Below are 12,500 nucleotides of genomic sequence, written 5' to 3'. Positions count from 1 at the left end.
TCGCACGCATGTAATCACTGCTCATTTCCTGCATTTGGATTTTAATCAATTTAGCTTTTTTTTTTTCTTTTCTTTTTTTTAGCCTGAACGGTAAAAATATTAACATGCATGGTGGTTTCATTTTGATGCTTTATGCATACAAACTTCCCCATTTCTGCTTCCTCCGCTCATGTCTGCGCATACTTGTGCACACACATTGTCCTTGTTCGAATTTTACGACTTAACTGAAGTCTTTGGGTGTTGCGTTACCTCCGGTTACGCCCTGTTTGACAGCATGAGGCACACCCGCACGACCTCCGTGTGATCAAATGTTGCCCCGACAAAGCTATGCATGGTTGGCAATGTTATCACTTCCCTCAGAGCATGTATCGAATGTATACATGAGAAAGGTCAGTGGTTGTCAAACTTTCCACACCAAGCACCAACACATTAAAGAGTAGCACAGTGGGCCTAAGTGATCATCGAATAGTTTGAGTGTTGTTTGTTACGTACCAAAGTTACTTTGATCTTTTTGATTCTTTGTGGCTTCGTAATAAAGTTCTTTCTTCGTCCACACTGTCAGAGAGGCAGGCCATGTGAGCTAGTGTAGTGACGCTTTGCCAACAAACAGAAATTCGCTTATGCAGAGTTTGAACAGTAACATTGAGCTTAAGAAATAGGAAAGTTAAAAAAAAAATAGCACTTAAATTAAAATGGATGCTGATAAAAGTTCAACCAAAAAAAATGCACATAGCTAAACAAACCTTTGCAAAAGATCAAATACAAATATGCTGTTCCTAAAAGTTTAATAAAATTTACTGGATTAATAAAAAGTTTGAGCCAGTGTAGCGTTATGCATCGTTTGAACATTTAATTCAGTGATTCTTTTGCATGCCACTAGAGGGAGCTGGTGTACCGCTTGTTTGTGAATCACTGCGTTAGGTTTGGTTCGGGTACTGAAGATCCATGAGAGGGTCAACATTTTACAAACACCTTTCAAACTGATCTCCTGTATTAACCTGTCTTTTAATTTAAAAAAAAAAAAAACGATTCTCAGATATGACGATAGTATAGTTCCGTCCTTTTTTTTTTTTTTTTAATGTCGTGTTCTCATCCACGAGGTTGAAAAACGTATTTTGACAAAGTAAGGTGTGAAATGTAACAATAGCTGTTTTCAAATGTCTGGAGAAAAAGTAAAAAGTTGTTAAAAACGTTCTGATAACTGAAAGAAAGAAACAAAGTATGTGTAGTTTGTCACATACTATCACTGTAAAAAAAAAAAAAAGCTATTGTTAGCATTACCATTGCTAGCATGAGTAGCGCTTTTGCGGGGAAGCTTTTTTTTTTTTGTTTTGTAATGTCCGCTGAGGGACACTAATTAGGAGCAAATTAGGGTAGGGGGTCAGGAGGGGGGGGGGGGAATACGGTCACACCCTTTCCTCAGCAAATACTAACACAGTCATTGTTCTTTACTCGTATTTCACTTCCTGTATGCGAAACCATAAAATGAGTCAGTGAGCCTTCACCTCTTGACTTACGTAAGATATTGCATAAGTTTCCACTGGGACCCTCGTCGTGCCACAAGTGCTGTTATGCGTTAGGACGCTCATGACCCCCAACCCCCGCCCCCCCAAAAAAAACATCCTGCTAGCGCTCATGTTACACACGTACACGTTTGTGCGTTCCGTGTGTTTGCTCCCTTCATGCGAGGCGTTCAAAATCAAAACCACATGCAACGACTTCAACTCCCAACGCCCAAAAACCCTGTTGTGATACTTTCATCAACTCGATACAAAGCAGCAGCTCCAGTCTTATTTGGCGGCGCTCCACAAAAAAATAAAACTCACAATTGAAGGAAGATGGGGTGTGTTTTTCTTTCTTTCTGGAGTTTTCTCAGCAAAAAATGACACTCCTTGTATCACTCCTTAGCGCATTGTTTTGATTTCTTCACATTGAAAACTCAATGAGCTAATAAGCAAAACCAGAAAGTCACATGATTACCAGTTGGCTCAAAAAAAACAAGAGGAAACGGTGCAGAACGCAATGTTTTCTTGAAAACGATGTGCTCTCGTCGTTGCCAACTTTCGCCACAGTCGACATCTGGATGCGATTGTGCGCATTCCTAAAATTTACGACATTCCCAAGCACCCCTAAAAGGTCGACAAAAACAATAGACGAACGGAGGAGGAAAGATCTCAAGAGATTCCGTTGCGTTGCTTAATAGCACTTTTGTGCTTTTTTTATTTTGTTTTGTTGTCTTTTTTGCTGTTGTTTGAGAGCGCTTATCTTTCAAATGTTATTTTTTTTCTTCGTGACATAACAGGCTGCATCTGGTGCAGATCAAGAGAACTGGCGTTTGTCAAGCATGTGACGGCAGGGAGAGAGCAGAGGCGTTTTATGACCTCTTGACGCAGAGCCCACATCGGGAATGTTTTTGTGGAACGTTAAGACCAGAGAAGGAGAAAAAAAAAAAAAAACATTGGGAAAGTCGGACAAAGGCGATAAGGCCTGAAGCTCGCGGCGAGATGTCCTTCCACAAATTGAGATAAACAAAGAGACTATTTGAGCAATAAGAAGGCTGCAAAAAGTCATTCCAGAAAGAGGCTAAATAGCTTTTATCATCAAGTTGGATCGCAGCTGAGCTGGAGCTAATCCCAGCTGACTAACGGCGGACAATCGCAGGACGCCTGTAGACAAACAGCCATTCACAGTCACACTTATAGACAATTTTGAGTCTTCAAAGAATTTATTCACCTAAACAAAGTAGTTCTTGCAGCGTTTTCTCTTATTTTTTAAAACACAGCCCAGCTATTGGGCATGAACAATTGGGGTCTCAGGCGGTCTCCAAGTGCCCACTTTCCTAACGGTGATCTTCTTGCAGCGTTTTCTCTTATTTTTTAAAACACAGCCCAGCTATTGGGAATGAACAATTGGGGTCTAAGGCGGTCTCCAAGTGCCCACTTCACAACGGTGATCTGTGATCGCCCCGCCCAACTTAACATGATCCGCAAGTGAAGATCTTCTTGCAGCTCCTTATAAATATACTTTGAGCTCGTAAATCTTCTACTTGGACTTTCATTAATCACGAAGTAAGTTGGTTGTGTTCACTCCCACAACGGCGCAAATGGTGTTTCTACTAGGGCCCATCTACGAAAATACATAAAAAAAAAATAAAAAAGTTGGTTGTGTTCACTCCCACAACGGCGCAAATGGCATTTCTACTTGGGCCCATCTATGAAAATACATTAAAAAAAATAAAGCTCCTCCCATATGCACAGCTAGATTGCACTTTGTGCAAGAGTTGCACTGGGCACAAAAATAGGGCCCACAATGCTACGAAAACTTTTGCCTAGTTGCCATTTTATTTCAAAGTCAATGGGAAATTCTGTTGCTGATAACCGACCAAGGTCAAATGCACTTTTGAGGGCTTTCATGTGACTGCATTGCTGGACGGCGTAAAAAGCAAAAGAAAGAGTCCTTTCTGTCCGACGCACGTCATCCGATGCGCGATGATCCTCCAGCTACCATTCTATGATTAGAATCACACCAGCTATAAAGAACAAAAGTAGTTGCTGTAAACGCTCTGATGACTTCCAGTGAGAATGTTATGTAACAGCGTGATCATCTTTTTGGACACATTGCAGCACTGCAGATGTACATTGCGTTGCAGTCAGTCATTTTTTTTTTTTTTTTAACCCAATGCACTCCCGTTTGAAAAAAACGTTTCAGGTTGGAACATTTCTAGCGTTGAACTTCTGTCTCTCTCATTGTGTGTAGGTGTTTGATTAGCCAGAAGGAGGTGCAGAGTTTCATCGAGAGGTGCATGGTCGCGGTGGGCACAAAGCAGCATCATGCCCGCAGCCTGGCAGAGGTTCTGGTGGAGGGCGACCACAGGGGTCACTACAGCCACGGGCTCAACAGGATGGGTCAGTTTAGCCGAGCGCAACCGCTCTACACATTTGATATTGGTATTGTTATGCCTTCATATATGGGCAAGGAGAGCACAGCACTTTCATCCATTTACTCAATAGAAGAAATACAAAATGAGACCACTTGCAGCGAGCTGTTGTAGGCCGTAACTCACACCCAGATGCTCACACACAGACCAACTCTTGATGTCACTCATGAGGCCACGCCCCCTAAGGCACACATCCCGCGCACAAATCAACCATCATCAGTCTTGAAATTGCATTTTGTGCTATTTTTTTGGACAGATATGTACGTGAAAGACATTCAGACGGGAATCTGCGCCAAGGATGGGGAGCCTGTCATCGATAAGGAGAGTCCAGCCACGGCGCTCGTGAACGGGAAGAACCTCCTGGGCCCCGTGGTGGGGAACTTCTGCATGGATCTGGCCATCAAGAAGGCCAAAGAAGTAGGCATCGGCTGGGTGGTGGCGCACGGTGAGAAGCCTGAAAAGAAAAACTGTTTTTATTGTTTAATGGGTCACGCCTGAGTTGGAGGACCAAGTTTTTTTTTTGGGTGGAAGGGTGTGGGGGGGGTGGATCACATTTGCAAGAAAAGCAGCTAATAAATAATATTTTTGATTTCTTTCTACTTAACCATTAACGGTACACTTTTCAGGAGATATTATTCGCGATATCATTTATTTTGGCGTGTTTGGAGCAGTCCTGTTGTCGATACCCAGGAACCCAATTAGCACGTCATCAAAAATAATTGCTGAATAAATCCTTTACTACTGAATAAAGGAAGTTACATTTTGTTTGAATGCACTAATAATTCATTTCAGGTGTTGCTGTAATTACGGAAACAGGATTGAAAACCAATGCTAATGCTAGTTTTTGCTCAATAGTACATGCTAGCTGTGTTAGCTGTTTTGTTAAACTAAACAATAAACAGGTGACTTATGCTGTATTTAAAAAAAAAAACAACAGAAACTTCAATATTGTCATGACACAATCAAGTCAAATTGCACAAACCTTGAAAACGTATGGGGTAGTAACTCCATTCAATTCCTCTTGAGTGTGTAATCCTTCATCTGTAACCCAGGACGAATAAAGACATTCATATTAGATAATGTGAATGCCACTCGTTGACATAGAAATGTCAACAAGTGGACACTCTTGGACGTCAAACAGCCAAAATGTTGAGATTATCTGGTACTATAGCAATTTATCTGCACCACAACAGATACCGCTATCATCCAATGTTATGTTGATATTTTCCCCTCATAAGGAATGGACAATAATTTCGACATGTCTGTTGTAGGCTCCAATCACTATGGCATCGCCGGCTACTACGCCATGCAAGCTCTGAAGGAGAACATGATTGTGAGTTTAAAAATGTCTCAAAGTCCAACTGCTGTCTCGGGTTTATCTAAACAAAGTGCTCATGATTCCAACATAGGGAATGTCCTTCACCAACACGTCCCCACTGGTGGTCCCCACCCGCGGGAAAGAGGTGAGTGAGCGTTTGTACTGTATTCCCGTAATATAGTCGATTATTTCATATCGTGTCTTGATTTAGTCGAGCTGTTGTTTGTAGTGCACCTTAGGCACCAACCCTCTCAGTGTGGCAGCTCCGTCCAAAGATGGTGACAGCTTCGTCCTGGACATGGCGACGTCCGCAGTCGCCCTTGGAAAAGTGAGTACAGCGAGTCCAAATTGGAACAGCGTAGAAAAGGCAAATGATTTACATCGGGGGGGGGGGGGGGGGGGGAGTGATAATATTTAAAATATTTAAGTTCTGTCGACAAAGTGTTATCTAACTTTAACAAATAATAAACAACATCAATTTTGAAGAAAAATTTGGAGTCACAGCACGGTACATTGAAGCTTACAAAGTCCTTAAACGTTGCGTGAAGCAGACCTGCGACTAATGCAGGTGGTCCCGGAATTTTATAGTTCTATTTATTTTTTAAAAATTACATTATAAATGTAAAATATTACCTTGAGAGTATTAAAAGCTAAACGATTGCCATGCACTTTTGGGACATATTCTCTTCACAGTAACCAATACAGTTGGGCCAGGTCAAAAATCAAATGTCCTCCTTTTCACTTCACAACTCTTTGGGATTAAAACTACCCGATTTAACGTATATTTAAAGGTTCCAAACTGACACTGCCTTTTTTTTCTTGCCTTACGACAAAAAATTTCCACTGGTGTTCCTTCCTGACTTCCCTAGGGCACATCTTTGTGTTTGGCGTGACGCATTTTTGCTGCATATGTACACAGGTGGAGCTGCACGAGCGTCGTGGTGACAGTATCCCGGAGGGATGGGGCTGCGACGCCCACGGCAAGATTACCGCCGACCCCAAGCAAGTTCTGAACGGAGGCGGCTTGGTTCCCATCGGTGGCAGCGAGGCCACAGGTCTGCACACTTTTATTGACTGCCGTTACTATTAATGGCATGAATAGCACTTGGGCGGAAAAAAAAAAAAATCCTTATGTCACTTACACACCTGCATAATCTGAATAAGCAATAAACAGGACTTCATCATCAATCATCGTCTTGTAGCCGCCCATCCATGATGTGACTTTGACACCATCCTCCTGCCATACGCCACGGCAAAGACACAAACTTTTCTTTAGTGTTTCCCATCTGTCAGGTGTATGTGGCTTGCTTGCATTTAGTAGCACAAGGACAGATCGGATTTGCCTTGAAGTGACCAAAATGATCCCAAAACGGCCGTTTAAACCAAAATAACAGACTTCCCGTTGCTTTTCCGACATGTGTTCTTGAGACTTTTTGGTGGGTCTACTCATGATAGAAAAGCTCACCAAATGTCATGATGCTAAGCGAAATTTGAAACGCTCATGAGCTGAAAATTTGCTTTGCCAACATGCTTCGCCTGCACACAAATTTTAAAATCCAAAACGTTTGCATTTTAATGTTGCGCGTCTGTCTAGTATACATGGTTCGAATTTGGTTGCACTCAGGCAAAAACTCTGGGAGGAGTCAACTTTTCAAAGATCTCTGGAAACGGCCAAAATTAGCCCGTGTCACATGTCCATTCAAACCACAATCGCAGGTTTCCCATGTCTTCTTAGGCGTATCTTTTGGAGACTTTTTTTGTGGGTCTCCTCATGATTGCTGAGCCTACCAAATTTCATGTTGGTATGTGAAACTTTGGGGGCTGAAATTTCACAACATTCCTGAGCCAATTTTGGAGGTCCGGCCCACAGCTACCAACTGTCCATTTTCAGCCAGGAAGAACAGCTTATGTAGTATGTGGAAGCTTTCCAAATGGCTGTTTAGCCAAAGAATAATAACAAGGAAGCAAATCAATTACTTTATTGGTATGGTAAAAATAAACACAATGTTAAATGGCCACCTTACGTGAGCATTTTTAAAAGTCTAAAAGGCACTTTGGTCCATTCCTTCTATTGAACCACATTTGTGTGAACCTAGTGAAGTGTGAAATGAACTGAAGTTTACCATTGTGGGTGTGTGTGTTGTTGTTGTCCAGGTGGGTACAAAGGTTACGGACTTGGAATGATGGTGGAGGTGTTCTGCGGTATTCTGGCTGGTGCCAAATACAGCAACCACGTCCGCACATGGAAAGTGACCGACAGGGTTGCAGACTTGGTAAGTGGTCCAGTTTTCTACAGTGTTACTTGGAATATTGAGGCTCACTCCCGTTTGATGTTGTAACCGAGGAAGGAAAATGGCACGAACTGTAGACTATTTTGTGATTTCTGTTGCGAAAACCATTGACCGAAAACCCCGACATACCTTTTGGTTTACATTCTTGACATCTGACAGCAATAAAAACACCTTATATGTCAGTACTTTTAAAAATATTTTTTTCATAAAGTGACCAAAAATACGTAAAGATGAAAATATTTGTCAAAAGTTGGACTTTTGTACAGGTGGTCCAAAGTTGTGTAAATGGGTTCAGTTTGTCAAGTAAAATTGACTATGCCAGTGTGGATTATATGAAGAAAAATGGGCGTATATTCTTTATCCTCTTCAGAGAATTAATATTTTTAATGCAGCTTACTGAGGAACTAAGACTGGCTACGTGTACAGTCAAAGCTGGCTGCGTGTACAGTCCGTCCGTATGGAAAATGAGCAGTATGTCAGGGTTAAGCAAATTCAACCTATGTCATGTTGCTTTAACCCAATGAATGTTTTAGCTATTTGTTTTGGGCCATTGAACTCCTCAGCATCATAACCAAGTGGCTCGTGTGTGTGTGTGTGTGTGTGTGTGTGTGTGTGTGTGTGTGTGTGTGTGTGCGTGTGTGTGTGTGTGTGTGTGTGTGTGTGTGTGTGTGTGTTTCGCAGGGTCAGTGTTTCGTGGCAATCAACCCAGAGAACTTCGCTCCCGGGTTCACTACCCGCATGGCGGACCTCTTGGCCATTCAGAGAGGACTAGAACCTGTGAGTGCTTGAGTTCAAGGGCATCAGGACCTGGGAGAGGCGGCAGGAAACAGACAAACAAAAATGAACAAGATATAAAATGTTAACATGTGAATAAATATGAAAATGAAAGCAATTTGGAAATGAAACACATCTAAAAAGAAAGAACAAAATGAATACACTTTTGTTGTTTTTGTACTGCAGGCTGATCCCGACGCTCCTGTTCTGACTGCCGGAGATCCCGAGAGGGCCAACATCGCCAAGTGTGAGAAGCTAGGCGGCATCTCATACCACATCAATGTCGTCAATTACATGGTAGGAGCAAGCATGTCCCAATCAAAAATCAGCATCATCGCGTTGTTATCACACAGTGGAGGCACTGCAGGAGTTTGTATAAATACATTTGAGTTGAGTTGATTTGAGTTTCTAATTGAAAAAATATATATTTATAATAATAATATTTAATAATATCACACAATCGGTATTCTTATTCTTATTCTTATTCTTATTATTGTAGATTGTGCTTTCGGTTTTATATTAATGATGTACCACACTTTGTTAGAGCTGCGGATGGATTTTTTTTTTTTCATGTGCACTAAACATAACAGTGAGTTGAGATTAATTCGAGCATGGTTATGAAACATGAAATAACAAATACATTTGAATACATTAAAATAAACAATCTTCAATATAAACATTTAAACAATATTTTAAGTAAACAGTATTCAATAAATCCAAATGTCACCGCCCCCAGAATAGCTCGCTTTTTGTGAACAACACCGCCACTTGCTGGAGTTCAGGGGTAACTGCAGAAACACTCGGCGTTGGTCACACGCCATTCCGGCTGAGAACGTTCTCTTCATAACTGTTTATTGTTTGTTGGGTTTTGAGAGACAACTTCAGAATTACGACCACTAAATTGATGATCAAAATGGAGGGACAAGGCAGTAAAGCCATTTTAAGTTGTGTTCAAGAGTGAGTTGATTTTTGAAATTAAATGGAAGAATCTCTTTTATTACAGCTGCAGTTTCCTTTTGTCTCAGGATAATTGAAATTTACACAAGTGGATTGTTTCTATACTTTGTTCTAACTCTGGCATTTCTTTGTTTCCTTTCAGAATGAATGCGCCAAGAGAGTGGGCGTCAGTCCTCTGTTGCCTTGTGACAAAATCATTCCAGAGTAGATTGACAAGTGACAAGTTGAAGATCATTTCGGCTTCTTTTGAGCATGCCAACAGCCTGGTTAGCATATACGGCGACCAAATGAAAGCAATTATATCTGTCGTGTCGAAAGACAAAGTCCACGACAAATGAACGACTATGTGAAGTTACGTTTTAGGCACATTTAGTCATGTTATGTCCATCCATCCATTATACAAACCGCTCATCCTCACTCTCCCAACTGGCAATTATAGGCGGAGTATTTAGTATGCCTGACACACTTGCGTTGTGGAACATGTTACTCTGACCAGAAATGGTGCACCTTTCTTTCCACTGAAACCTTTCGCCTGTTTTTACTTGCTGACTGGGCAAATGAAGATGAAACATTTCCATACAAGTTGAGCCGATTACGATCATCGCTTGCCAACACAGTGAACCAATACGGTTAGAAATAAGTGAATGTACTGTGAAAGTGGGTGGGATGTTTCGAAGACAGAACATCATTTTTAATCGAATGAAGAAATGACTTGATATTTTTATATGTACAGTATACAGCAAACTGTATAAAGTTCTCTCCCTGCTCATTGTTGCCAGCAAGATTTCAAGTGGCTTATTCTTCCAAATAAAAAAGTCTGCAATACTTTTCTCCCCATTCTTTAGCATTTGACCTCCCATAAAGGTTTTTTTTTATCGACCTCCCTGATTCATTACAGTATTTCACAAATGCGCCAGGCAATGCAAAACGTTCTATGTATAATATATTGGGAATACATTAGGAAGTTTAAACTACAATGCAAGAAAATAAATGTTTACAGATACTGTATACACTGTATAAAATACTGGGAACACAACAGGAAGTTCTAAGTTAACCCAAGAAAATAAACACATGTACATACAGTGCTTGTTTTTGGTATGTACTATAGAATGGGTAGTAACGCGCTACATTTACACCGTTACATTTCTTTCAATAACTTTTGGGATAAATTGTACTTCCAATACTTTTTACTTGAATGTTGAGAAGAAAGCTTACTTTTACTCCTTTTAAGTTTTTTCCCTCTTTAATTTTTTTAAATCCATTTTTTAATTAATGCTTGCGCGACCCTTTTTTTATATTAATCAATTAATGTATTTATTTTGGATGTCTGTTGAGACTTCCTGCTCGGTTGCCGTTCGCCAATCAAACGTAGTCACGAGTGACCTTTGACGTCATTTCACCAATCAAACAGAGGAAGGCAGTCATATGACTGCAGGAAGTCTTTTTGCGGGCTCGTCTGAATTCATCAAGTCGGCGTTCAAATTTTAGTGGGCGAAAAATAACAGTTTCGTCATGAACTGTCTTCTGTGTCTGCCGAAAAAATGGATATTTCAGTCCAAGTTCGTTGTTGGGGCCCCCCCACCCCCCCCCCCCCCCCACCCACACACACACCAGCTATTGTAGTGCAACTATCAAAAAAAACTGGTTACGAAAAAGCCATTACTTGATCAATAAACAGGGTCAACATGAAGCTTCTTCATGCAGCCATTTTTGCCAGTCAGTTTTAGTTACAGTGACATTGTTGGACGATTTTTGAATTTGCACAGCAATATTTAAGTTTTATTAATTTATTTTTGCTCTGGTGGGTGGGAAAATTACCATCACAAGTTACTCATCAGTTACTCAGTACTTGAGTAGTCTTCATTGAATACGTATTTAATCTTTCTCAAGAAAATATTTGGAGGACTACTTTTTACTTTTACGAGAGTAATATTATTCCAAAGTAACAGTACTTTTAAGTGTGTACAGTTTTTTTTTTTTTGGCTATTCGACCCACCTCTGACTGTACCCAACTAATTCACTTTCTGTTTCTTGTGCTGTGCCTGGAATGGCATGATGCTGGTATTGCAAATGCAAACATTTGCCGCTAGATGGAGACAAAGTATAGTTAACGCGTATCCAGACAGTGCAGTTGCAACACAAAAAACGCTGTACTGTATTCTTTAATGTATCTTTCTTTTACGTCGGTATTTTGTCCTTTAAATATCTTTCGTTCTTTTATTTTTAAATTCTTCTGTTTTACTTTTAATTATGTAAAGCTCTTCATTGAATACGTATTTAATCTTTCTCAAGAAATTATTTGGAGGACTACTTTTTACTTTTACGAGAATAATATTATTTCAAAGTAACAGTACTTTTAAGTGTGTACAATTTTTTTTTTTTGGCTATTCGACCCACCTCTGACTGTACCCAACTAATTCACTTTCTGTTTCTTGTGCTGTGCCTGTCATCGCATGATGCTGGTATTGCAATGCAAATATTTGCCGCTAGATGGAGACAAAGTATAGTTAACGCATATCCAGACAGTGCAGTTGCAACACAAAAAACGCTGTACTGTATTCTTTAATGTATCTTTCTTTTATTTCGGTATTTTGTCCTTTTATTTTTGTCCATTGAGTTACCTGAAATGCGCAATATAAATTACAGCACAAGAGTAAATTGAATCCAATGAAATAAAACATGTATGGATATCAACTCTGTGCTGGAATTACTAATCTATCTATCTATCTATCTATCTATCTATCTATCTATCTATCTATCTATCTATCTATCTATCTATCTAATCATTATTTAGTGATTCAAAACATAAAAAAATAAATTTTCACCACTGCAACTTTATGGCACTTGAACATTTAATGAAGTGATTCTTTCATGTACCACTTAGGGGCGCAAAAAAATAAGAGAGCTCTCTGGCGACATGAGGGAAGACGGGGGGCCATGACAGATGCCCAGATCAGGCCTCTAATATCCCATGCCAAAAGTCCTGGCACTGGGCCTCGGACCCTAGTTGTCTTTTTAACACTCGGCCGACCTCGGACAAAAGGAGAGAATTCAACAAATTGATCCCGAGTAGGGGGAAAGAGTTTGTGCGTTTATGTGGCCGGGGTTGGGAGATATTTGTTTGCCGGGTAATAACATGAAATCAGCCAGGATGAAGCCTGTGATTGGTCGACAGGGATACACGTTGATTTGGATTGCACTGGGGGGGATGGGGTGGGGGTGG

General features: G+C 40.5%; 1 protein-coding gene across 1 annotated transcript in view; it reads left to right on the top strand.

Moving 5' to 3' along the window:
- The window catches only part of LOC109529841 (uncharacterized oxidoreductase YjmC-like), a 10,294-nt gene extending 191 nt beyond the window's left edge, over nt 1-10,103 (top strand). Inside the window, exons 2-11 of the mRNA XM_019893330.1 lie at nt 3,757-3,905; nt 4,194-4,382; nt 5,209-5,270; nt 5,347-5,400; nt 5,485-5,583; nt 6,175-6,310; nt 7,410-7,528; nt 8,228-8,323; nt 8,507-8,617; nt 9,420-10,103. Coding sequence (XP_019748889.1) covers nt 3,757-3,905; nt 4,194-4,382; nt 5,209-5,270; nt 5,347-5,400; nt 5,485-5,583; nt 6,175-6,310; nt 7,410-7,528; nt 8,228-8,323; nt 8,507-8,617; nt 9,420-9,485 — 1,081 coding nt within the window. The 3' untranslated portion in view covers nt 9,486-10,103. The remainder of the gene's footprint in view (nt 1-3,756; nt 3,906-4,193; nt 4,383-5,208; nt 5,271-5,346; nt 5,401-5,484; nt 5,584-6,174; nt 6,311-7,409; nt 7,529-8,227; nt 8,324-8,506; nt 8,618-9,419) is intronic.
- Nucleotides 10,104-12,500: the final 2,397 nt, after the last annotated feature.

This window comes from Hippocampus comes, unplaced genomic scaffold, assembly GCF_001891065.2.
Source record: "Hippocampus comes isolate QL1 unplaced genomic scaffold, H_comes_QL1_v1.1 scaffold62, whole genome shotgun sequence".
Classification (NCBI taxonomy): Eukaryota; Metazoa; Chordata; class Actinopteri; order Syngnathiformes; family Syngnathidae; genus Hippocampus; species Hippocampus comes.
Note: the sequence above shows the minus strand (reverse complement) of the source record. Positions and strands in the feature narration are given on the sequence as shown.